Source organism: Anabrus simplex, chromosome 6 (genome assembly GCF_040414725.1).
Source record: "Anabrus simplex isolate iqAnaSimp1 chromosome 6, ASM4041472v1, whole genome shotgun sequence".
In the NCBI taxonomy this organism is placed as follows: domain Eukaryota; kingdom Metazoa; phylum Arthropoda; class Insecta; order Orthoptera; family Tettigoniidae; genus Anabrus; species Anabrus simplex.
This window is the reverse complement of record NC_090270.1, coordinates 13,045,581-13,073,272: the sequence shown is the minus strand read 5'-3', so window position 1 is coordinate 13,073,272 and position 27,692 is coordinate 13,045,581. Positions and strand designations below refer to the sequence as shown.

Genomic DNA, 27,692 nt, shown 5'->3' with positions numbered 1-27,692 from the left:
GGTTTGTAACATGTGGTGTGTTAATGAGGTTTCAAAAGATGAAGAAGAGAGAGCTGATTTTAAGTTGTGTGAAGTATGGTTAGAGGAGAACCACGATGATGCTTTGAGAGAAGCGGTAGATAGTAGCAATTTGGAAGAAGGTCAGAGGGACCGATTGTTGTATAGAACACAAGGAAGTATTTTCATCGAAACCCGGCAAAACACATGTGTATGAACACTCATTTTCAGTGCTGGATAAAAGTATATTCGCTGGACCGAGATATCCGATACCACATAAATATGCTAAAGCAGTAGACAATCAAATAGAAGCTATGTTAGAGGATGGTATTATTGAAGTTTCGACTAGTCAGTGTGTCAATCTTTTATTGATCGTGCCTAAAGCGACAGGTTTTAGATGCAGTAAGATTATTAGTGACAAGTATGTTCAGGAATTAGGTACGCCTAGGAGGTTATTATCGGATAGCGGATCTCAATTTACATCGAACAAGTGGAAGGCTGTGATGACAGAGTTAGGTATCACACATGTTTTTTCCTCAATTAGGAATCCGCAAGGGAATATGTGTGAGCGCACAATGAAGGAATTAGGTAGGATGTTTAGATCTTTAGTTCATGACAAGCACACTGCGTGGTTTGGTTCTTTAGCGTTGACTGAGAAATGGATTAACATGGTTCAGCATGATAGTACGAAATTCACCCCATTAGAGGTTCATTTTGGCAGCAATCCAAGGAATGAGCTGACAAAAGTACTAGGTATTACACAGGAACCTCAGCGGGACTCTCAGATATATGTCAGATTAGCGAGAGAGAATTTGATTAAAGCGGCTGAGAAGCATAGCAAACAGCAGAAACGTCAGGTGTTAGACGAATTTCAGGTAGGAGATTCTGTTCTGTTACGTGTTCCCATGCTCTCGACCAGTGAAGAGAAGGTGACGAAGAAATTCTTTTTGTTGTATCAGGGTCCATTCCAGATTCATTGTCGGGTTGGTCCTTGTGCATACAGATTGAAAGATGGTAATTGTGTCATGTAGGACACTTATAATATTCGCTCTCTGAGACAATATATTTCTGAGAATTAAGTGTAATGTCTCCCAGGTGTTGTTTTGATAACATTTAATGTACTTGAGTTAGAAAACGTGAATTCATGTATAGGTTGTGAACCTAGACCTGACACCATTGTAGAAGCCATGAGTAACTTGGTTTTTTTTTTAAACTGCAGAAGGAAATTTCTAAGTATTTATAAATTTTTGCAATGAAAACAAGAAATTGCTTGCGGCCATCTAAGAGAGGTAAGCCATGTGTAATTACGTGTGTGTGTGTGGTGTATATATTATGATAACATTGAACTGCCGAACACTTTGATGGTGAAGTGCAAAGATAGAGTTATTTACCTGTTGTTATGATGTAAATATTATGAGTGTTGCTGACAAACTTTCGCAAGAAAATCGGCAGGAATTATTACTAATGTTATCTGGTATCGTTGAAACAGACACTCTACAGTGAGATACAAGATTTGATTATGTATGTTTTTTATTAAGTGTTTGTAAGATGTAATGATGTGTATATCAGCCGTTTTGGTGTAGTGTGTTATTTTCATATATCTGTAAATAACAGGAGGGCGTATGTAACCGTCCAGGCTTCTCCAGCTCTACTAATTTAATATAATATCATTTTACGCGATATCATTTGATATCAAGTTTATCCACCATCGGCAATTATTCGTAATAACATATGTATTCTACGTCAAGCATTTGTAAATAAGTTTTTGCAATCATATTGTATATATTATAACATCATTTATTATTTATTATTATATTATGAAAGATAGGAATTTATTATGTATTGGATTTGGTTAATATGTTGAGACATAGTTGTTGTCATTTCATCTCATATTTGTGTATACGGAGAAGGTTATACTTATAGCGTGGAAAATTACATGACTCATGGGTTTAACTCTTGAGCACCAAGAAGTAAACAGCGACCCGCGCGCGAGGCTTGCAAGCTTGTCAGCTACATCATCGCCATGCCTACTGGACTTCTCAAGAAGGAAGAGAAGGGGAGTTGATAATTCGATCCACGAATCAGATACTTCGTTGTATATGAGTTTTGAGATTGAATTGTTACCAAGAGTGGGGGTGAGCCCGGATATATAGAGATTCTCACCACGAGAACGGCACCTAACGACCTAACTACCACTTCTGCTGTGATCCTAACTATTATTAGAACATCTACTGTGAACGACGTTATTAATTTTGAGACGGTATGCGCTGGCTTCGATACAGTACTCAGCTGCGGTAATGTTATCGGATCTGCGTGAGACGAAACAAGCTTACGGCTTGTGTTATATTCAGTAAATCTTCTGGACGAAGAACTATGTTTAGTTCAAGTCCATGGAATTTGGTACAAGTCTGTACCGTATAAATAGTATAGCTCAGTTGGACTGAGATTTCTACTAACATGGAAAAGTTCATATCTCTGAATTTTCTCCTCATACGATCAACGCTGATCAGTTTTTACAAGTATAGGGCCAATGTCTAATTTAAAGACTAGGCAATTAGGGAGTGCTAGTCCAAATAGCCCATACTACATCAGAGAAGGAAGGAAGGAAGGATGCCCATGGAGCAAATTCTACATCGAGAAGAAGAGAACGAGTAATCAACGGAAACCAGACGACTTCAAAGGAGCCTGCAACTGGTGAGCTTCAATTAGATAAAGCAAGCAATTAGTAAATTCAGTAAAGTAAATTCTAAATTCCTCCACGCTTTAAGGAACTTTTCCGATTCATCTTATGTTTTTTGTATAATAAATTCATTTGTATTTTATATTGCGTTAATTTTCTTTCTTAAGCGATACTTAATGGTTAATTATTTAAAATTCTACCCCTGTGATTTAAATATAAGTCTCTACGCCAGTAAATATAAATTTTGGTTTACAGTTTTGTTTAAAACTGTAACCCTGGCGCCCAAACCTCACATAGAGAAATGGGAAACCATGGAATGTTAATTGTTTCTATTTGCGTGGCAATTTACGGGCAAGCCACAAATAGTTTATTTGATATTCATGTGTCCTTCATCTCCCCAAGTGTCTTGATGAGGAGAGTGAAAAGTTACAACACTACTGTCATAATGGAAAAAACTGAATACTTAGATAAAACAAAAATTTTTTTCAGTGACTTCTTTTTCTATAATAAAAAGAGACCCAACCACAAAAACCCAACGCCTACTCAAACAAACTTTAAAAAACACTTCCTTTCTCCTCACAGATCAAGAAAAAACTAAACTAATAAACATGAACCCAGGCCTACCCACTGCCAAAGCCCTCCCAAAAATTCACAAAACTAACATTCCCATCCGTCCAATAATCAATTACAGACCCAGTCCCCTATACAACACTTCTAAATTCATCCAAACATTTTTACTAAAAAACTATCATTTTTTATCTAACAAATCTATCAAAAACACTTCTGATCTAATCAACAAATTAAAGAACTTTAATATCCAACCAATTTTTCTCTCCATTCTTTTGACATTGTAAACATGTACCCTAGTATTCTGTAAGAAAGGTGGTGTTCATGTCTAGTTGTCGTTATGTCCAGGTAGTTCAGATTGCGATTGTTTTCGGTTTCCGTGGTAAATTTTAAATGGGAATCGATTGTGTTGAGTTTATCAAATGTAATAATTGCGAGACAAGCTATGTCGGACGCACTGGTAGAAACTTCCTAACCCGATAGAACGAACACATAAATGCGGTAAAACACAATAATTTATCCTCAATAGGACAACATGTCGCAGACTATAAACACAGTTTCACAAACATCGAGAACGACATGCAAATCCTGAACATACACCCCAAAGGCCCCCTGCTCAACATAACAGAAGAATTTTATATTACTCTAGATCTGTACACCAGTCCAAATTACAACATAAATGAAATTACAGAAAAAACTAACATCATCTTCAATACAGTTATCCCCACGCTAAAAAACTCTTACCTTAAGATAATCGATAAACAGAACGCGACACGCGACAGAAAAACATCTAACAACACACCCAGCTCCACCCCTACCCCCACAACAACAACTCTCCCTACCCCTCCTTCCCTTCCCCTCACAGCAGCTAGTATGAGCCCAAGAAGAACACGAAGCAGTACACAACAAGCTCGCATATCAAACGCAACTCGGCTACACCAACAATAGTAAGTACGTATTCAAATTTACACACATAACCTTTAAACATTCCTCCAACATAATATCTCTCATAGTTCAATCTTATCTTCCACAGATAAACATAACACCATTGCACAGCTATAAATGGGAAAGGAGCCATTACTTTGAACCCAATTTTACGGACGCCACAGGACAACAAGATTTGATTCTAACATAAGGCAACATACATAGCAGAGCTGAATATACACTGACTGACAGAGCAAATGCAACACCAAGAAGGAGTGGTCAGAACTTTATGCCAATTGCACGGCAGACTGACGTCGCTGAGGTATGCTCATGATGTGAAATGCGCCGCTGTGCTGCGCACGTAGCGAACGATAAATGGGACACGGCGTTGGCGAATGGCCCACTTCGTACCGTGATTTCTCAGCCGACAGTCATTGTAGAACGTGTTGTCGTGTGCCACAGGACACGTGTATAGCTAAGAATGCCAGGCCGCCGTCAACGGAGGCATTTCCAGCAGACAGACGACTTTACGAGGGGTATGGTGATCGGGCTGAGAAGGGCAGGTTGGTCGCTTCGTCAAATCGCAGCCGATACCCATAGGGATGTGTCCACGGTGCAGCGCCTGTGGCGAAGATGGTTGGCGCAGGGACATGTGGCACGTGCGAGGGGTCCAGGCACAGCCCGAGTGACGTCAGCACGCGAGGATCGGCGCATCCGCCGCCAAGCGGTGGCAGCCCCGCACGCCACGTCAACCGCCATTCTTCAGCATGTGCAAGACACCCTGGCTGTTCCAATATCGACCAGAACAATTTCCCGTCGATTGCTTGAAGGAGGCCTGCACTCCCGGCGTCCGCTCAGAAGACTACCATTGACTCCACAGCATAGACGTGCACGCCTGGTATGGTGCCGGGCTAGAGCGACTTGGATGAGGGAATGGCGGAACGTCGTGTTCTCCGATGAGTCACGCTTCTGTTCTGTCAGTGATAGTCACCGCAGACGAGTGTGGCGTCGGCGTGGAGAAAGGTCAAATCCGGCAGTAACTGTGGAGCGCCCTACCGCTAGACAACGCGGCATCATGGTTTGGGGCGCTATTGCGTATGATTCCACGTCACCTCTAGTGCGTATTCAAGGCACATTAAATGCCCACCGCTACGTGCAGCATGTGCTGCGGCCGGTGGCACTCCTGTACCTTCAGGGGCTGCCCAATGCTCTGTTTCAGCAGGATAATGCCCGCCCACACACTGCTCGCATCTCCCAACAGGCTCTACGAGGTGTACAGATGCTTCCGTGGCCAGTGTACTCTCCAGATCTCTCACCAATCGAACACGTGTGGGATCTCATTGGACGCCGTTTGCAAACTCTGCCCCAGCCTCGTACGGAGGACCAACTGTGGCAAATGGTTGACAGAGAATGGAGAACCATCCCTCAGGACACCATCCGCACTCTTATTGACTCTGTACCTCGACATGTTTCTGCGTGCATCGCCGCTCGCGGTGGTCCTACATCCTACTGAGTCGATGCCGTGCGCATTGTGTAACCTGCATATCGGTTTGAAATAAACATCAATTATTCGTCCGTGTCGTCTCTGTTTTTTCCCCAACTTTCATCCCTTTCGAACCACTCCTTCTTGGTGTTGCATTTGCTCTGTCAGTCAGTGTATTTTAGCCGAATTTTATCCTTACATCTGGCAACTTTTTTAAAATTGGAAAGTGTTTTATCCCACATGAAGACTAAATCTTTTACTCATGCAATTTTACAACCATATTTTTTAAACTCCAAGAACAGCAGCTGAGTGTACAACTGTAAATGGAACTTAAATACGAGAGTTGATGAATTGACCAACAAGCAAGATACGAATGTTCATGTGCACGAAATATTTTTTTATATATTGTATTTTATCCTGTACATACATATATATATATATATATATATATATATATATATATATATATATATAAGTTAGTTTAAGTGAAGATATGTTTTATACACTAATTTTAGGACCTCAACATAATATTTTAGACATACAGTTGCAATATTGTACATACTGACATATATGCCAATTCACGTTAAGACATGCCCCATTTGTATGTGACTAAATGCACATCATCATATGACATTCCTTTGACAATGCAATTTAATCAAAGCTTCATCATATAAATTTGTATTCATGGTTCAGCTGAAGATGACCTTGTATATGGGGTCGAAACCGGTCCTGCAGCTTAATATAAGCAATAAACAAGTATTGATTGGTGGAAATTCTTTCCTATTTTTAATTGTGTAATTCATCAATACGGAAATGAAGATTATAGATTACGAAATCGATATACGCGTCGCGATATACAGGCTTCAATAAACATCGCACATTCGCGCACATTTCTCGCATTAATAAACGTTGATATTTCATTTGAAAGCAGCCAATGAGTGAAGGACTTCCGGCCACTGGCGTAAAAAACTGAAATGGCGGGATGTGAAAACAAATGTTTGAAGTTCACCAAAAAAAAAAAAGCTAAAATAGGGAGAAATAATAGAATAATCGGGAGGTGGGAAAAACTCTTGAAAATCGGGAGCCTCCCGCCTAAATCGGGAAAGTTGGCAGGTATGACTGCCTGACAAACAGAGTTTTCCCAGATGTTTGGAAAGATGCACTAATTAGACCCATCCCGAAGAGCTCCAAGTTAGATTCTCTTTCAGATTATCATCCAGTATCCATCCTACCACCCTTATCCAAGGTGCTTGAACGTCTAGTTCATACACAAGTTACTGAATACCTTCCCAAGCATTCCCTCCTTTATCCCTTTCAGTCCAGCTTCAAGAAAGGACATAGCACTGCAACAGCTTTGCTACGAGTGACAGATGATATCAGACGTGCAATGGACCAACGGGATGTGACTGTGCTGACATTATTAGATCTCAGTAGAGCCTTCAACACTGTCAATCCTCAGTTACTACTGTGGAAACTTGGAGAGCTAAATTTTAATTGTGTATCACTTTGTTTCTTTTCATATTACCTTGAAAATCGCCGGCAACCTGTGACAGTTGGAAATTTGAATTCAGGATGGCAAAGTAAGACCCTCTGTGTCCCTCAGGGGTCAGTTCGTGGACCACTGCTATTTATCATCCAAATTAATGATTTATCAAAAGCTCTTAAATTCTGCAAATTGCAAGTGTACGCAGATGTTGTACAGATTTACTGTCATTCAAAACCGAGTGATATTGATACTGCTTTTACTAAAATAAACTCTGACCTTCAACATCTTAGTGACTATGCAAATAAAAACAGTTTATTAATGAACCCAAATAAGACTCAAGTTATTATTATCGGTACCAGTAAAAACCTTTATTCCCTCAAGCAACATGACATCTCCCCAATAATTTTAAACAATAAAATCATACCCTACTCTACTTCAGTGACCAACTTAGGAATTATTATGACCGAGACCCTAAATTGGACTCAACAGGTGATAAGCACATGTAATAAAGTACATAAATGCTTATATCCCCTGAAACGGTTCGCTAATGTATTCTCTGTTCGACTTAAAGTACAAATAATTCGCTCTCTTATGCTACCTATATTTGACTACTGTGACACTGTGTTGACTGCAATAACCTGGGACAGTAACAAGAAACTGGACCGGAGCCTGAACAGCTACATAAGATATATATGTTTAATCTGCGATATGATGCTCGTATATCACCTTATTATAAGGAGCTGTCGTGGCTTCTTATGCACCAGTGCCGTGAACTTCACATGCTATCACTTCTGCACAAAGTACTTTCCACTAATACTCCCGACTATCTGTCTTCATCTTTTTCTTACCTCTCGTCCTATACAATACAAGATCTGGCTCCTCTCGTGCCATACCTGTAAATCGCACTGCTGCTTACAACCGCTCCTCTGTCTAGGTCATGGAATTTGCTACCTGCGAACATTAGAGACAAAGTGGCTTGCCGCGAGCATTTGCTGGGTGGATCCCACTATAATTATTGAGTGAGTGAATGGATTACATCATTTAAGTGTACGTTATTTTGTGTATTTTAAAATTAAGGATTCTTTTGTTATTATTTGTTTTATTTGTATTTGAAATCATAAGTTATGTCTACTCATCTAATGGTTAAGTGTAAGAGAGAACATGGAGAAGCTCCATTCTCAAAGTCTTTCGATTAATAAACAATAAGTTAACTACTACTTTCCTTATTAGAAAATTTACATTCCAAATATGTATTTTCAATTGCTCATATTTTCCTTGATACTGTGATCTGCCCCAGCCTGTCTCTAAATGCATTTGTCGCCGAAAAGCTTCGACGTGTCGGAGCAAAGAGGTAAGGAGAACTTACGTTCAGTAGAGAAACAGCCAGCACCCATGGCAAGCTGTAAGGTTGTCATGTCTGGTTGTAGCAGCAGTTCACAACTGGTGGATCCATCAAAGACGCCACTCAAGTCTCGAGCTGTCATCTGCCCCAGAAAAACCAGGTCTCTGTTGTAGAGGGCTCTCGTTATGTCCTCCGCTGATCGTAGTCCCGCCTCTGCAGCACATAGGAACATACAAACTACCTGACACCACCTTAACTAAAAAATATTTTAAGTTTCCTTATATGTTCAGCTGAAAATAAATGTAATCTTAAAATCTAAAATAGTATTCTTCACTTGTTGTTGTCTTCATGGTAAAACAGGGTTTTAAAAATGTTGCTGTGCACCAGTTATTTCAGCATGAAATGTATGCGACTGTTCACTGCAACTATTGCTTTTCTTGCAGTTCGTATGGATAGTGTGTATTGTAATTGCTGGTAGCAGCACAGAACGTCGTGCAAAACGGAAGTAACCCGTGTTCTGTTCTCCGGGAGAGAAATGTGAGATAATGTCGCAGTGGATGCCCCATACTGTAGACTAGCATGGTGGGTAGGAAAGTTTCAGCAAGGACGTGTGGCAACCGCTGATCAGCAGCATATCAGTGCGTGGACTGTCATCGAGCAGCCCCTGGAGTTAGAGAGGGCAGAGCTGTAACTGCACCAAATCACGTGCTCTAACGGAAGTTCAACAGTGGACGCGATATGCTCCAACCACCTAGGACGCTGGCGAGCGCTCCCTGCAGTGCAGTTGGCATCTTCCTAACTACACGATACTTCTGGTCCTGTAAACTAAATGGCAGACAATAACAAGTGATGAGTACTGTTTTAGAATTTAACGTTACATTTATATTCAGCTGAAAATGGGCAAAACAGAACGTGTTAAGCGAGAAAATGCACTACTCAATATATGACTAAAAACTATCCAACAGGATAGCCTTTTACATTGTGTATCCACAATTACAGTCAAAACTATGTCTACCATTTCTAAACATGAGAGGAAATTATTGAAAGGTGTGAAAAACACCAGACAACAAGTATCTGGGGCAACTGCAGATCACACAGTAGAAGTGGGTCATTGAACATTATCTCCTGTTCACATTCTTACGTTCAAACATGTGCGACTTTAGCCTCCCTTTTGAATAAACTTTGACCAACTCAAGCGATTGATTCGAAACTCGGAGGTGCGTGCTTTAAGATGCAGACGCCAGTCTACTTTGACAGATTTAAATTTTGTTTTCATTAGTAAGAATTTCACAACTTTTTCCATATCCGTAACTAGGTTATTCCAAGACAAATATGCACCACGCTACATGATTTTGTTCACTTCAAACATTGATATAGGAATTACAAAGATGTTTCTGAAGACTTTCATCTGGAGCATGGCATTGTATGGAAGTGAAATATGGACGATAACTAGCTCAGAAAGAAAGAGAATAGAAGCTTTTGAAATGTGGGTTACAGAAGAATGCTGAAGATAAGGTGGATAGTTAGAACCACAAATAAAGAGATACTGAATCAAATTGGTGAGAGGAGATCAATTTGGCTAAATCTGATGCTAACAGCTTGTTCTTTTTCATAGGTAATAAATGTCAATACTATTTATTGTAACCTCTAAAAAAAGAAAGAGATATGATGAAACTAGTTTTGGTCTTTCCCATCAACATTATTCTGTTCACACAGTTTCAGATGAACTGAATTCTAGAAGATTCTTCAAGTGCTGCTCTCTTCTGTGAGGTGCATTCTTTAAACTGGAAAAAACAGACGTTGACTGTGGTGAGTGTTTTAACATCCAAATCACTCACACTGAATTTTAACAACATACGCTTGCTTCTTTCATGTCTTGGCATAACTCTAGCAAGAGACTGAGGGCTGGATATTAGAGAGAGAGGGGGGGCCAAAACAGATGTTAACAACTACAGAGGCTACGGCATGCAAGGTCAGATCCTTAAATGAGCTAACCAGTCTAATGTTCAGAGAATTAGAAAAAGTCTATGAGTCTGCTAGAAGGAACTAGTCTAGAAAACATGAAAGAGAGGTGAGATCATTAGACATCAAAGTGGGATTTTGGTAAGATAAGGACAAAAGCCCTCTAAGAATCAGCGCGTCCCATAAGGGTGGCTGGACCTGAGGAACATGGCATGGCTGAGAGTGTGAGGAGCTAGAACGCATAAACACGGGCACTCGGGTGCAAGGTGTGCTCTGCATGAATGGCAAGATACTTGACAAAAGTTAGAGAGATCAAAAGCAGGAAGTCACGCTTATATTGAGAGGATACATGAACACAAACACGGGCCAGAGTCTAGACACAAGTCTTCATCAGATCAAAAAATATATTACTGGAAAAAATTTGGAGTTAAATTTTACATTAATAGCTCTTTACCAGAAAGTTTTGTGATGACCAAATAGAGCAAAACACCACTTTTCTTACTTGCTCAGTTCTAAATGCTGTTGTTCCTTTATGGCAATATTTCCATCAATACAGAGTACTTTGAGCTACGTTCTCCTTTTTCTAATATGGCATGAAACTATGGAATATTCTTTGTATAATATAGTAGCAAAGCTTGTGTAGCACATGAACAGCCTTATTAACAAGTTCGCAGCCGCTCTGTTACTGCGGTACTATAATACTTTTGTTTCTGTGTCCTTATCCATTTTAGATTATCATTAGAATTATTTCAATAATATTCGTGTGCACGGGAGCCATGACAGCAGCAATACCTTCTGCCTGCAGTGTAGTTTGACACAGCGTATGCGTCATGACAGGTAATGAAGTGGAATCCAGGAAATAAGGTTTTGTTCGGTTGTAGACATTCAGTATCTTTCCTACGGCAAATGAATATGTTTTGATTATTTCTGGCAAAAATGCTGCATCGTAAAATCCATGTTATTGCTGTGTACAACACATCTAGTAAATGTGGTAGCAACAAACACAGGTAGATATGACATTTACTCCTGGCTGTCCTACAGTAGAGCATGCAGTCTGTCCACGCTCACACATTTACATGTTCCTGTAAGTGGTGTGATACAACACGGCCTTGCAACTTCACTATTCTCCTTGACATCGCATAAAGTTGCCCAGTTGGAGCTTAACAGGGCTTCGTTCTAGCAGAAATCTAACCTTTAATATTTGGTGCAGTCATGAGCGGATGCGAACATGTTAAAAACACTATCTTGCGTTCACAAACAGGACTTCAATCCACAAAAATAAACAGCATAAAACTTATTTCGTACACTTGTGGTGAGTTTGGGCTCATGGCCCTCTGTCACACTTAGCCATTTTCAATAACATTTAAAAAATTAAACAAAAAAATAAATGCAAGACAATAATTCTACAAAAAAACTCAATACTAGCGACAGATATGCAATGCTGTTGATACAACATAAATACAATTAACATTTAGTACTGCACCAAACAGTCAAGAAAAATACATTTATATATATTTCTTCGTTTAAGGCCATTAGAGACTACGTTACGTAACAGTTACATGTTTCTGGCAGCCTGTCTTCTTTCGTCCGTCCACCCACGGTTAAGTTTTGGTTCGTCATGGAATCCCTGAAATCTGTCGATCACTGACCTCAACTTTGTTCGGTTTGAGATGTCTTCCGAATTTAGTCCCACCTGTCTGAGATCCTTTCTCACCTCCCTGAACCACTTTAGGTTTGCTGTCTAGTATTGAGAAAATCCTTTTCGTTAGTCTCTTCTCATGCCCATAGAATTTAAGTCTCTGTTTTTCCATGGCCTTCCGTTCCTTGGAGCCATTATTTTCCGAAGCTTCTCTCAGCCCCACTTTCAGTTTAGCTGCTCTTCTTGTGTTGTTTGCTTCCCTTTCATTAGTTTTCAGTTGCACTATTTCACCCAAGTTCTTCTCTCAGCCCCACTTTAGCTGCTCTTCTTGTGCTGTTTGCTTCTCTTTCATTAGTTTTCACTCGCACTATTTCACCCAAGTTCTTCTCTCAGCCCCACTTTAGCTGCTCTTCTTGTGCTGTTTGCTTCTCTTTCATTAGTTTTCACTTGCACTATTTCACCCAAGTTCTTCTCTCAGCCCCACTTTCACTTTAGCTGCTCTTCTTGTGTTGTTTGCTTCCCTTTCATTAGTTTTCAGTTGCACTATTTCACCCAAGTTCTTCTCTCAGTCCCACTTCAGCTGCTCTTCTTGTGTTGTTTGCTTCCCTTTCATTAGTTTTCAGTTGCACTATTTTACCCAAGTTCTTCTCTCAGCCCCACTTTCAGTTGAGCTCGTCTTCTTGTGCTGTTTGCTTCCCTTTCATTAGTTTTCAGTTGCACTATTTCACCCAAGTTCTTCTGTCTTCACGTACCGAGGGGCTATTTTGATGTTTGTTATATATTTAATTTTTTCAAAAGAAGACCTGCTTTTTCTGCTTGTAGTTTTAGTACAGTATTCCTAGATAGCAGCGCAATGTAATCCTTTCCTGACCAGTTCTTTTTCCCATTCCCGGATAATCTTCTCCAACACTCTGTCTGACTCCTGTTTTAATTTCGAACTGCTTGGAGATCTCTCTCATCAACTTAACTTTCGAATGTGTCTCAGTTAAAGTCTGCTTAATAATTGCCGTTTTTTGGCTTTGATTCCAAATTCCACCAATATATTGAATAGCACTTTCTTGTCGACTGAATCATATGCCTTCTTGAAGTCTACAAAAACCACTACCAGTGAGAGATGATTCTCTAGTAAGTTACACGTTTGAGACTCCAGATTTGATCAACACATGATATTCCCTTCCTAAATCCCGCTTCATATTCACCTAGTTGGCAATCCACTTGTTCCACAAGTCTCTTCTGTAGTGCTTTAGACAGTGTCTTATATGTTACAGGTGGGATGGAAATGCCGCAGTAGCTGTTAGGATCTGCTCTATTACTTTTTTTTTTGTGTAGAGGATGAATGATAGCATTTTTCCAGTCTTCAGGGATTACCTCCATTTCCCAGATCTTTTCCATTTCTTGCCTTAAAATTGTGATTGCGATTTCTCCACAACTTTTCAGCATCTCTGCTGTGACAGAGTCTTTCCCTGCAGCTTTGTTGTTCTTTAAGTCTGTAATTATTTCACGGAGTTCTTTTTCGTCAGTGGGTATTCAGTTTTCATTCCGTTGCTTTGGATCCTCTTTTGGCCATTTATTTTTAGGTTTTTCACAGTTCAACAATTAGTCAAAATATGTGGCTAATATCTCACAATTTTTATTCTTATTCACAGCCATTTTTCCATCTTCCCTTCGAAATCCTGTGGTAGATGGCTGATATCCATTTATGTGCTCTTTAAAGATCCTATAAAAGGTTCTAGTATTGTTCTTCTTAAATTCCGTATCAATACTTCGGATTTCTTCAGATATTTGATTCCTTTTGGCTTGCCGGAGGGTCTTTACTGTCTGTTTGCGTAACTCTTTGTATGTCTCAAATTTATCTTCTGTTTTATCTGTGTGCCATGCTTTGTAGGCTGCAGCTCTCCTATCAATTGCTACATCCCAGTCTGTGGTCCACCATCGGTGTCTGTGAGTTCGTTGTAATGGTGCAACATCCTTAGCTATACTAGCCATATTCTCTCGAATATCCTCGCAAGTCTCCATTTTCTTCTCCCGTATACGTCTTTGACAGTCAATTCTGTTTTCTTGAAGTTTTTCATGGTTTAGTTTTATTGACACATTCGGAGAGACTCTCTTCTTGTTTAGCGGTAACGGTTTGAATTTTATGCGGGTCAAGAAGTGATCAGAGTCAAGATTGGCTCCTTTCCATACTGCCACATTCATAATTTCTTTAGCGTTTTTCCTTGAAATTGCAACAGGGTTCAGTCGATGTTCACCTAGGTCTTGGAGCGCACCATGTTTTCTTTTTCCTTGGCAGTCTTTTGAAGTAAGTGGACATTAATTTAAAATCAAAAGTCTCACATAAGTCAATAAGTCTGTTCCAGTTCGTATTTGTTCTGGTATGAGCTGGATAACCACCTATTTTTCGGAACTGACATGCTTTCCTCACCTGCATGTTGAAATCACCCATCAGAATTTCGACATGATTGCTTGGCGTCTTTAGCAATTAATTCTTCATTTGATCCCAGAATATTTTTACCTTATCAAGATTTTTTCTGTTGTCATCGTTTATGGGGGCGTGTGCATTGAATAATGTGTATCTCTTGTTTGCACATTTCAGTGTTAGAGTGGAGAGTCTATTAGAAAGAGAAGAGAAGTCCGTTACGGAGTCAATAACTCGTTTGTTTACACAAAATGCTGTGCCAAGTTCCTGCAGATTTCTTCCAATTTTTCGTCCAGGTTTACCCCTAAAGATTCTGTAATTTTCTGAATCAAACGTATTAATATCAGTACTGCTAGTATTAGGGTATTCTGATTTTCCATTTCATCCAAAGTCCGTTTTAATTTCCCCATCCGAAGTAGAGTCTGTATGTTGATAGTTCCAAAATAGTGATGTTTCTTTGTCCGTAGATTTCGTTTTAGGTTAGTCGTGTTTGTCAGTCTGGCTACCAGATGGCTCCGACTCCATCTTGCATGTTGGTACAAGCTCCCCAGAATCCGACGGTTGGTTTCCATTGCTGGGTACCACCTGGTGTAGTTTTCCTTGGAAGCGTTTCCATCATGCAGAGTGTTACCTCATGGTAACTCCGCGATTGAGACCTTTGACTGCAGTTGATCCGCGGGTGTCCTGCATATCTACAAGAACATCAGCCCCCCCCCCCCCCCCCCGAGCAAGGGAGAAATACATTTATTATAATATAGCAGGAAATGTGTTCCAAACATCATGACAAAAGATCACGGGGGGTGAACATATACTATTATTAAGAATAAAAAGAAGTATAATAATAATGATGACTGACAGTCTCTTACCTTTGTGACCCTCACAATATACATAGAGTGGACTCTGGTTAATTCGACATTGCACTTGTATTGCAAGTTACTTTTTTAAGGGTTTCGAGAACCGAAGCCTTCAAATAATTCCCAAGAAATCTCTATTTTTATTGTAGCTGCCTAGTTAGGGTCAGGCAGATGGTAAACCTTTATCTCTGCAACTGTAAAATTGAGATGCTTTTGCTTCTCTGCCTGTATTTATCTTCAATTTTACATAAGTTTAATTAATGTTACAAAATCTTTTACTTTCTTTCTGTACTGGCAATCTTAGAGTTGATAGTGTCACAAGATGGCTTTTCTACCTCCTTCATTTTAAGTCTCCTAATTATATTTTTTCTTTGAACTTTGGAGTAAAGCAAAAATGGAGTCCAGAAACATAATGCAGGCCTTCGTACTATACTATAATAGTTATAACAGATTCTCCAAAAACTGTAAAACTAGTTAGTGGGACATAATAGATTCAAATGATGTTATGCTGGAGATTCGCACAGAATCTATAATTCTTTATCTTTACTTAACTTTGTAAGTTTGTGACTATGTCCACTTTATCTTGATTAATTCTATGCCTTTCCTACCCTACTTTATTGGTCGCACTTTGGTTACCGATCAACTGAACATTATGCTTTGAGGGCAATGCCATATTATGCTTCCTTGAGTTTTTGCCTATTTTCGATGTCTCAACACTTTATATGTCTGTTTCTTTTTCTTTTTTCTAGTTTCTTTACGTCTCACCGACACAGATAGGCAACGATGGGGGAAAAGGCCTAGGAATGGGAAGGAAATAGCCATGGCCTTAATTAAGGTACAGCCCCAGCATTTGCCTGGTGTGAAAATGGGAAACCACGGAAAATCATCTTCAGGGCTGCCGACAATGGGGTTCGAACCCACTATCTCCCAGATGCAACTTCACTATGAATGTTTCTTACATTAATTCCCACCTTAAATCTAAACATCACTTCAGTGTTGTGGCACGATACGATCTATTCCAATTTAATTTGTGTGATTGATATCTCCATTTATACGCTGTCCCCATATGCCACCAAAATCTGGTTTTGCTCCCACTTTTTGCTCAGTATCTCGGGGGTGACTGATTCACGCCCTCTCGCGAATGTGTAACTAACTTTACTAGGCTGAGATTTCGGGGAACATATACTTTCACTGATAAGACATAAATAAGGTTGGAGCTATGCTAAAATAATGGCAACATCTGGTAAATTTAATCTATTTCATTCAAAAGAAAATCAAAGAAAATTAACTTGACAAACACAACATACATAATTACGACATGGAATCATGACATAAACACGAATAGAAATCTACTTAAATTCATATCCCAAATGCCTGGAATTCAATACATATGTGCACTCGAAACTACAAACATTGTTAACCGTCGAATATTTGATCACTTAGCCAAAAGATTGAATTATTTCTCATCATGATCCGCCTCGCGCAGATGTTTTAGAGGAGTACTACAGTTTAACCTAATCTACAATACTGCACATCCTGAGTGAATTGTTATCTTATCAATTACACACGCAACATCAAATAAACATGGATTTCAACCCTCGCGTGGATTTCACTTACCACACACAATTATTCACAAGGCAATGAATCACAACACAAATTAAAACAAATCAACACACACAGATCCTTAAGAATATAATGCCACTCCGTTACCGCAAATACACTCTCGTTCAACATTAAGCAAATCTCCATTTATGCCAATAAAACTGATAATCATGGCAGGAACTAAACAAACCGATTCCAATCTTACGTTCTTGCAGTGATTTCCTGGTCTAAAATACTCCATTGTGGATATCGATACCTTATACTCGTGAGTAGTGCAGTGCTAACAATATCATCACATAGGCCTCTGCAAATATGACACTCCTTGGAATCCGTATAAACACCTTCGCGGTCCAGCTGGCATATAACATCAGCTGAACGTGATTACCAATATCACACATCTTCCGCCTTACACAGACGGGAATGAGAATACCTTCACTCGCCTGCACATACACCTGGAGAACAATGCACCGTAATAACACACATGTGCTCCCAAGGCTTGTCAACCTTCTCATACCACCTTACCTCAATGGACCCTCTGAATATCCCTATCTTATAATATTAATTATCAAATGCGCACTCTCAATAACATTGCCTAATTGCAGATGACGTTTATTCAACTAACAGAAGACTCTATGCTCACCACTCATACCAACTGCACATTTCCTCTCTAAGCAACGTTGACACAACTCTTTTATACTAACATAAATTCATTGATCTGGTACTACACTGTATGCATGCATTACAATCGACTCACACAACATTTACTTCCCTGTATCTAAAGTGGTTCCCATCAGAACACAAGAAATCACTCAGTTAATCTTTCTTTATCACTTACTGTATCGCAAAACTACCATCTTCCAAATCTGTATAATAATAAAAATCCTATTGTCTAATATTTACAAAATAAAACATCTACATGGGTTTTTACATGATAAGAATTTTTGTTCTACTCATCCTTCAGCCGTCATCTCTCCTCCAGCGTAGGGTATCATTCCCTGCTGCTCCTACTCCATCATGATATGCCATTGGATCAACTGCTTCTTGGATGCTGGGCTGGACCATGACGTCTACCATTCAGGATACGACATTGCTACTGCTGCGGTCCCTCGCTGATTTGACCGGACTCATACTGGTTGCACGAATAGCCCGGTGACCTCGTTGACAGTCTGTAACGTCACTCGGACCTCAATTATTATTTAACCTTTGACTTAAGAAGTTATTAATCATTATGAATGGCTATCGTGATCTTTGTGGATTGTGTTTCTACCACTACTTCCTACTGTCTTTTTAATGTTTATCTTCACTCATGAATACCGTTCGCGGATGCCAGTGAGAAACTCCTGCACTTCAGTTTGGTTTCTGTAAAGCGATGGTGCACACGTAATATGCCTTGCTCATGTCAATCGTACCGATATCATTTCCTCTACTGCTTCAAATACCTCGCGATTACACCGTGTTCCTTCTGAGTTATCTTCACACACGCTGTGCGTATACTTTACTCTGTACAGCATAAAATAATACTAAGTCTGCTTCTGAGAATAAGTTTGAGAGTGAGTTCAAAATTCGATTAAGACCGAGTAAATAACTGTCTCTGCGAATGCTATGCATGCATAAGAAATGAGCTTGACAATCAAAATTTCAATGCGACTACTAACAGTATGTCTCTGCGAATACTCCCAATAACACTTAATGTCCCAGTCTTTTTAAAAACTCTGTCAGCCATTGTATCCATAACTTCCCCTTTATCTGGCTTCTATGTGTCCTCTAATCGCATCCACGCTCATTCCTTTGATCCCATCTTATTGGTTGATTACTCTGGCAATGCTACCTCATTCTTCTCAAGCTCAACTTTTAACGTTAGTGCAATAGATCGTATTTTGGTACAAAATGAAGGGGGATGATTTATTTCACCAGTAGTTTGTATTTTACTCCGGATTTTTTATTTTTATTTTATGAAATACTTCCTCTCATCATAAGTTATGAATTTCATTATGGTCCATATTGACAACTGATCACTACTCAATACTATTAGTTTGTATATTGTCTTATAACACATCTTCAGCCATGGTCCAATTGGAAGACATAACCAATAATGATATAAACACTGATATGACACAATTTATATGATGAAGTCTGAATAACATATCTTCACTTTAAACTAAATGACACATCAAAAATGTTGTGGTTGACGGCGAACTATTTTGTCGTTTCTACAGCAACCATTGTTTTTGAGTTTATCTGGGAGTTGGTATCATTTTCTTGTAAACACTGATGAAGTTCGAATAACTTATCCACACTCTAAATAGTCCCAGTGTATACAAACTAATAGTATTGAATAAGTGGACCCTTCCTATCATCTCATTCAGAGGCTGCCTTGCGACTAAGTATACTTTACATTTATTTTTAGAAGAGAAATAGATATACTTGAGAAATGTTGAATGTAACCTAATTGTAACAGTGATTTCTTAGAATTATCAGTGAACCTCTGAAGGGTATGATGGCAATCTCCTGTGACGTTGTAACTGGCAGAGACATCTGTTTCCAGAAATTAGCGGCAAAAATGGGAATCATTCCCCTAGCTCCAATCATCAGACCTACTACGTCGATTTCCTCTAACTGGTATCTCTCCCTGTAGTAAGGAATTGTCGGTAAGTAAATATTCCTCTTCTCGAGGTTAACATCTGAGGGCTGCGACTTATGGCTTTCAAAGCGAATTGTGGGGTCGATGATGTAACCTCTCTTCTTATTCTTGAAAGCAATGATGTCAATCCTTCTGTGGCTTCCGTTGTCCGCTAAGCCATGAACCTCTTCAAATACCTGGAAACCATGGTCTTTTAGCGTTGTCGCAATTAACGAGCGGATGTTATGATGACGCGTATTCCTTAAAAGTTCACCATGAGGACAAGATCCCAGAACATGCACAAGAGTTTCAAACTCCTTGAGGCAGCGCCTACGAAGGGAATTGTTCTGAGATCTTCCTGGTACCGATCTAACTGCTGAAATGTTTGCTGTCATCTTAATTGCTTCACGCCATTCACTACATGATCTCGAATCCAGCAGTTGGCAGGAGTATATTCATTGTACAAACATACACCTCTTCCTTTCTGCTGCAAGTTACTCCACTCACTGAATGCCCTTTCTCTCAGTACTCTTCTCACTTACCTGGCATCAGTTATTTCTAGGAGTGGATGTAGCAAATTGTCAGATGGAGGGACATTGAGGGATTGTAGTGAGAGTTATTTCTTCTTTCAGATTTCTTGTAGCACGGATGTATTCGTCACCTGAGCTTAATAGTACCTTACATATGTTAATGTGCTGAAGATGAGCTTCCCAAGTGGTGCAGAAGAGTCCCAACCCCTTATACCTTTGCTCAATGTAGACCATTCTATTAGCAATGTCTGCAGGTATTTGAAGAATTTCCTTAAGAGCACTTCGTATTAGTATGCCTGTATCAGCAAGGACTTTTTCAGAATCTTCTCTGGCTTGATAGTTTGGAATGGGTATATGAGAGATGGGCATATAACTGTGTTTATTACCTTAAATTTTTGGTCAGCCTGTAATAGTGGAGAAGAAACCAATTTCTTCATTTTATTCTGTAATTTTTTAAGCTCCTGCTAAGGTTGAAAAATTATTTCATTTGAAAAGTTAACTCCCAGATAGCGGATTGTTTCCCCATGTCGCAAACTCGATATATCATAGCTCTTAAATTCAGCTGGGTCTTCAATTAACTTTCCGCGTTCGATGCAGATTGCCATAGATTTCATTGGTTTGATATAAAGCCCTATTTCATGAAATCTCCTTGTGACTATATTCGAGAGCTCAAGTGCTGCTCTTCGACTATTTCCTATGACAACCAAGTCATCAGTGAAACCCATGATCGTTAAAGGTGGAAGATGTGGTACTAAAGAAAATCCATAGTGGCTTGTGAGAGAGTCTAAAATATGATCTGTTGCTAGATTGTAGAGACAGGGAGAAAGAGGTTATCCCTACATAACACCACTTTTTAGGCTTAAGGTGGCTGTCCTTCCAGTTACAGTTTCTATTTTTGTAGTGTTTCCTGTCTGGAGATTAACTATTAGTTCCTTTAATTTCTCAGGTATTCCTAATGTCCTCAAGGTCTCATGTAAATGAAGGTGCCCAATGTTGTCAAACGCGTTTCTGACGTCTAGAAAAATCACTGTTAGATCAGTTTTGTTCAGTTTCGCGGAATTTAAAACCGAATCGAGTGTAGAAGTATTGATATGTGTACCGGCTGAAGATCTGAATCCCCGTTGTTGTGGATTAAAAGCAACGTATTCTCTCAGGCGTTTATCAAGAGCTCGCTTAATTACTCTCCTAACAACAGAAAATATTGTGATTGGTCTCCAGTTTGCAATGTCATCAGGGTCACCTCCCTTGTGTATAAGAACGGTTCTTGCCTTTCTAAAACACGATGGTACCTGTCCTGTTTGAAATATACGAGTGGCTATTGTGGCAATTATCTCGGAAGCGATGTCACTTTTAATAGCTCTAATGACGACGTAATCAGGTCCAGGTGAAGTGTCCACCACAATTCTACTTGTTGCAAGCTGTATTTCATCTTTAGATATAAGATCATTAAACATGTAATTGTGAACCGTTTGTATAGCTTCACTCGCTTTTGGAGGATAATTTTCTCTCAGGGAATTATTTTCATGTCCTAATATTTCATGGAATTGGCCATATACATGTTGAGAATTAATTAGACATCTTTCATTGTTTTCATGAAGGACGGTTCTAACTGCTTTCCTACGTTGATTGTGGAACTGAAATTGAGTTAAGTGATACAAATGTTTACTTCATCTTTTTTCTCTATCCCTATTAGCGGACCTTTGCGGATTTGAACTTTGTTTATATCCTTCTTCCTTATTAACATACGATTTCTTTTCACGCGCCTCATAAAATTTCCTTGCTGGGCGTTTAGGCCCAGACAAAAAATCAATTGCAGTGGACAGAAACTTTAGAAAGTCTTCTACAAATAAGAAAAATTCAGAATCATTGATGTCACCTTGTAGCTTTTCCCTCCGTATCACCATTTGCTCTTGGTAGTACGAGTTATGTGTGTTTTGTTGGTTTATTTCTTTTATAGATTCATGACCTTGTTCTGCAGATGTTCCTAAATTTATGTCAGTACTTACTTGGTGGTTCAATTCCCCAGCTGTCTGTCTATTCACTAGCCGTGTTTGGTGCTCATTCGGATGTGCTTTTGAGATATGAATATTGACCCCCCGAGTTACTTTGGTCATTAGCTGTTTGAATCATCCATCTCAATGCGTGATGTGTCAGCTGAGGTATATAAACTTCGGTTAACCTTACTTAGGTGATCACCAGCTGATCATTCAAGTGCTATGGTAACTAAACACTCCCAGACTGAAGATGCATACACATTCAACTTGAAAAGACTATATCACACAGATAACATGGAGACCACATCCCATTCATGTCTTGCCATTGTGCGGTACTTTTACTTTTGGAGATAGCCATTTTATTTTTCTGCGTAAATCTTTATCTTCGTTTCCTTTCATTTGACACCCGTCCACATGTGACGCAGTTTTAGCCTCCTTTATTTTCTTCTTTACCTTAAGTCATTATTGAGCAGCTTTATTTCTTTCTGCGGGGTCTATTCCTTCTCTGTGGTGTGTTCGATTAATATCGAAAGATATCATCCCTCGGTTAACAGGATGGATATGCCCGGGGAAAGAATGAGTGGGGACCCTAGCCCATCTTTGGTAGTGAAGTATGCAGGGCGCTAGGAAGGCGATATGTTGACAACCTTTACACGCAATCATTTGTGTGTATTCTCCAAAAGAATTTATGATCTGTGTTTTTTCTTTTCCTTTTTATGAATTTTTTTTTTGAACCTTTGATTTTTAATAAACTTATGTTTAAGTCTTATCCCTTTCTTTCCTTTGTCGGTAGTAAGATTGGTTTAGCTGGGTGTCAGAAGGAGTCCAACTTCATACAGTTTCATGTTTGCTCCAATCGACGATTTACCGGACTTTAATACTTTCCGATGTTAAAAATTAAATAATTGAAAAGGAGGTTCAACCTATTCAATACTAAAAGAAGGAAATGCAGTAATCACATTCCTATTTAAATGGGACCGGTTTCGACCTTAGTCCAGGTCATCATCAGCCGTAAAAAAATGTACAATGTTTATGAATGTCAGTTTCACACTTTGATAGGCAGAAAGACACGACACCACATTCTGTATGCACAAAGTCACAACACTATCAACTGATATATGAAGATCAAAAATAACTAGAAGTCGTAGACGAATAGATTTGTAGTGAATGTGCCGCGCTGATCACCAGGAGCTGGCGGCTTTCTACTACAAATCTATTCGTCTGCGACTTCTAGTTATTTTTGATCTTCGTATATCAGTTGATAGTGTTGTGACTTTGTGCATACAGAATGTGGTGTCGTGTCTTTGTGCCTATCAAAGTGTGAAACTGACATTCATAAACATTGTACATTTTTTTACGGCTGATGATGACCTGGACTAAGGTCGAAACCGGTCCCATTTAAATAGGAATGTGATTACTGCATTTCCTTCTTTTAGTATTGAATAGGTTGAACCTCCTTTTCAATTATTTAATTTTTAACATCAATAATTTCAATACGGAACAATGAAGTTTTTATCTTTAATACTTTCCACCACACTGCCCTTATCATTTACCGTGACCTCCGTGTTATCTTTGGTAATGTCATGTTTGGACTTGACCAACGCACTTGGTCACCCCCCGTCCTTGGAATGCACGAAGTTATGATGTGAAGTTGCAGTATATGGAAATCTGACAGGGGAAGAGATTCTGCAAGAAGTGCTCCATCCTTCTTCACATCTGAAGCATTCAAAATGGTAGGAAGTTTTGCACCAACACAGATAGGTCTTATGGCGACGATGGGATAGGGAAGGCCTAGGAAGCAGCCATCGCCTTATTAAGGTACAGCTCCAGCATTTCCCTGAGGAAACCACAGAAAACCCTCTTCAGTGGGATTCGAAGCTCATGATCACACGTTTCAAACTTTAAATGAAAATGAAAAGTTTGTGTGTCATGGAAAACTAAACAAACAAAAATCACTAACTTTTTAATGTGAGCAATGAAATTAGTGTATTATTACTTGTGTGTATGGCCTCATTTCTCTACTTCTCTTACCCTCCATTATATTCCTCACATGGCCCGACGACCGAAGCCAGTTTATGCATACAGCTTCATCCATCGAGTTCATTCCTAACTTAGCCTTTATCTCCTCGTTCCGAGTACCCTCGTGTCATAGTTTTCATGTCTGTTACTTCTAACTTATGAACACCCAGCTTTCACTCCCGTAAAGACAGTTTCATCCGGGAGCTGAGCTTTACTACACCTTTATTGCATCTCACTCACTACACTACCATTCTGGGAGAACACACTTGGAGTTACTTACCTGTTCCAGCTCACTCACTCACTCAGCAGGCTTCTATGGGATCTCACAAATTGCCTGCAATGAACTCTGTTTTGTTCACATTCAGATGTCTACGGGCTTGAAGATTTAATTTTTTGAGGAGCTACGTGGTCTTCCCACTGGTCTTTTTCCTGTTAGTTCTTCTTTAAGGATTCGTAAGATCATCCTATCATTTTCCATACACCAATACTTCTAAAAATCAAATTAATTTTAACCAACTCACATTACAAGGAAATTTCAGGACAGAAGTGTCAAAAGCTTTTACAATAAAAAGTGTCCACTGCTTTTGATTAGTTCATGAAACTTTGGCAAAAGGAAAACCCACCTACAATCAAAATTGGAGCAAAACCCTCAATAACAACAAACTGCTTGGGATTTGCAGACAATTGAGCCCTTGACTTGGAAGATGTTCATGCCCAGATCTCACGTTCCCAAAAAACTGCCTTAAAAATAGGACTGAAAAAACTGAGATCAAGCCTATAAAACACCTGAGCACAAATGAAGTCCTCATAGATAATCAGAAAATGAACATCATTCTACAATTTAAATATCTTGGAGAAATCATCACACACAACTTAAACGAGGAGGAGACCGAAGTAGTTAGGGGCGTGCAGCTGTGGGAGGTAGTGGGTTCGAGCCCCAACTTAACCCTAGAACTAGCAATGTGGTGGCAGCTTTTACTTGTCTAAATAAAATACAAAATATCCCCAAGATATGAAATCAATCGACGAAGTACTATATATCTACGTAAATCTAATACACTGAGGATTGTTGTGCTGACACGAAATCGCATAAATGTTTTGACTAGAAAAATGTACAGTCTGTTCAAAAAGTGCAATTCCTAAATTCGCAATAATAAAACTTTCGAACATATGTACACGTCACAAATAAACTGAGATATAATGCACTAGCACTCTGAGAGGTACGTTCTTGAAAATGTACTGGCGTGACCTTAGACAACGTTATTGCAACCAATGCTTCAGCGGCTACACCAAACACAGTAAAGGGAGGAAATTGAGTGCAATTATACAGTACCAAAGACCACTACACACAATGAAACATCTCATGAACTACGCGGAACTCCGCCAATAACGCACTGGTAAATATCAGTAAGGCCAACTTGATGATAATAAAGCAGGAACGTGGGAAGGGGCTGGGAACCTACCAAGGCATGGAGATGGCTTAGGTTGCAGTTTCCGGAAAATCAACCATGATCCGTGATTTTCAAAAATATTATTTACAAATGGACTTTACAAATGAATTCCGGACAAATTCAGCCATGCGGAAGGTACCGATACACAACTTGCAAAGTACATATTACATATTCTGTGAGAAACACAAATTGGACGTTCCTTGACAATAGTTTCCTACAAGTTCAAAGAGTCAAGCAATCACCATACATCTAATTACCACCCAAGTCGTAATATGCTATTCCTATTTAAGAGTGAAGTTACACGTACTTTTCAAAATCTCTGAACAACATAAATGAAAAAGGTTAAATCAGAAAATATCTAAACTAGGCACAGAGGCCAGTTCAACTTGGTCACACACCAAAAACACTTCTGATGTGGGGCAGTGGAAAACTAGCGTGCGTCAAGTGACGCGGAACTAATAGAGGCAAAACCCCAAGGTAAATACATAAAACTACAATTTACATGTCTAGCGAAACAAGGAAAGTGGGAATGCCTCGAAAACAAACAGGCAAGCCCTGCTGAAAAGCTAAGACATCTGAAATAATTGAGTGGCGAGTCTGGGTGAAGTTAGAGCAAAGGTCTAAATGAAAAGGCAAGCGAACATTAAATGTAATTTAAGGTCGAACAGAAATCAAGAGTGCTTACCCCAAAATGGCTCATCCCGATAGCGAGGCGTCGCTGACGACATCAAAAATTCGGACAGTCAAGAGATAGAAGGCAGACAGACCACGAAATGCTGCCTTGCTCTCTTTAAAAAGGGGAACCCTGGCCTTGGAGTAGCCAATGTTTCATTATTAACTACGAAGGTTTATTAGTTTTGAAACGTGTGAACATCTATGGATTTAAGTGATCTGAGTTCAAAATAAATAACATGCCTGGCTGTACAAACAGACCCGAAAAGGGTTTTATAATTAAATCTTTTCCGCGGGAGGACCCATCTCGAAGGAGACAATGGGGTGTTATGGTTAGAAGAGAAGGTTGGAATCCTACAAATTCTTCCTACTTGTGCGAGGTAAGTACCAAATATGGCACAAAATTCATGAGATTACTTTTGTTTGTGTACTTCCTTCCAATTTGCCAAATGAAAACTAGTCATTATATACTACTGTTCGTATTTTTATAGGCTCATTTTGAAGCAGACATGTAGGAAAAAACGAGGGAAGATGGAAAAAGAGCCCTCAAATGGAACGCAGTTCCAACAATTTTTTCACACCGAGAACCACCGAAAATAAAAAGGAATCCTCCCAAACCTGGTAAAGGCAACTTATCAACACCTCAGGAAATGTAAGTGAAATATTCCCAGTGCCTGTATTGGATGAATCTGTAGCATCAGATATTTCTTGTGTGTCTTTAAGTGATGGACAAAAAGTGAAGTGTTTAGAGAGTAAGCTTGAACAGTATAAAAATAAGTATGACAAGCTTTTGTTACAGAACCGTAAGCTTAAAAATAGGTGTAGTAAATATAATAAATTTATAGAGAAACAACGTAGAAAAATGACACATACACAAAAGAAGGTTTTTGGGGATGACCAGTTAAACTCTTTAGGGGGAAAAGTATCAAGTTGGTCAAACACAACTATTCAAAAGGCACTTAAATTAAAGTTTTTATGTGGAAGGAATGGATATGGAGAGTTGTTAGAACAAAATTATCCTCTCCCTTCTTTAAGAACCCTCCAAAGGAAAATTCAGAATCTCCGTTTTCAGTCAGGAATTTTGTATGATGTTTTCAAATTCTTAAAACTAAAAACCAATCTCTTTAAATCTCCTCAGGAAAGGCAATGTGTTCTTTTACTTGATGATATGTCTATTGTACCAGGAAATGAATTTGACATCTCAACTAAACAATTTATTGGGGATATTACATTACCAGGTCATAAAGGTGAAGCTACACATGCCTTGGTCTTCATGTTAGGTGGCATATCGAGTAAATGGAAACAAACAGTAGGGCTATTATTTAACAGGGGATAGCACTAATGGTGCAGTGTATGGAAGTATTGTTTCTGAAATTACAAAAGAGGCGGATGAAATTGGTCTTACCATATTAAGAATCGTATCAGACATGGGGTCACCAAATCAGGGCTTTTGG

General features: G+C 39.2%; 1 protein-coding gene across 1 annotated transcript in view; it reads right to left on the bottom strand.

The window, feature by feature from the left end:
• The window catches only part of TyrRS-m (Tyrosine--tRNA ligase, mitochondrial), a 230,836-nt gene that overhangs the window by 54,627 nt on the left and 148,517 nt on the right, over positions 1 to 27,692 (bottom strand). The window contains exon 7 of the mRNA XM_067149634.2: positions 8,504 to 8,692. Within this exon, the coding sequence (XP_067005735.1) occupies positions 8,504 to 8,692 (189 nt within the window). The remainder of the gene's footprint in view (positions 1 to 8,503; positions 8,693 to 27,692) is intronic.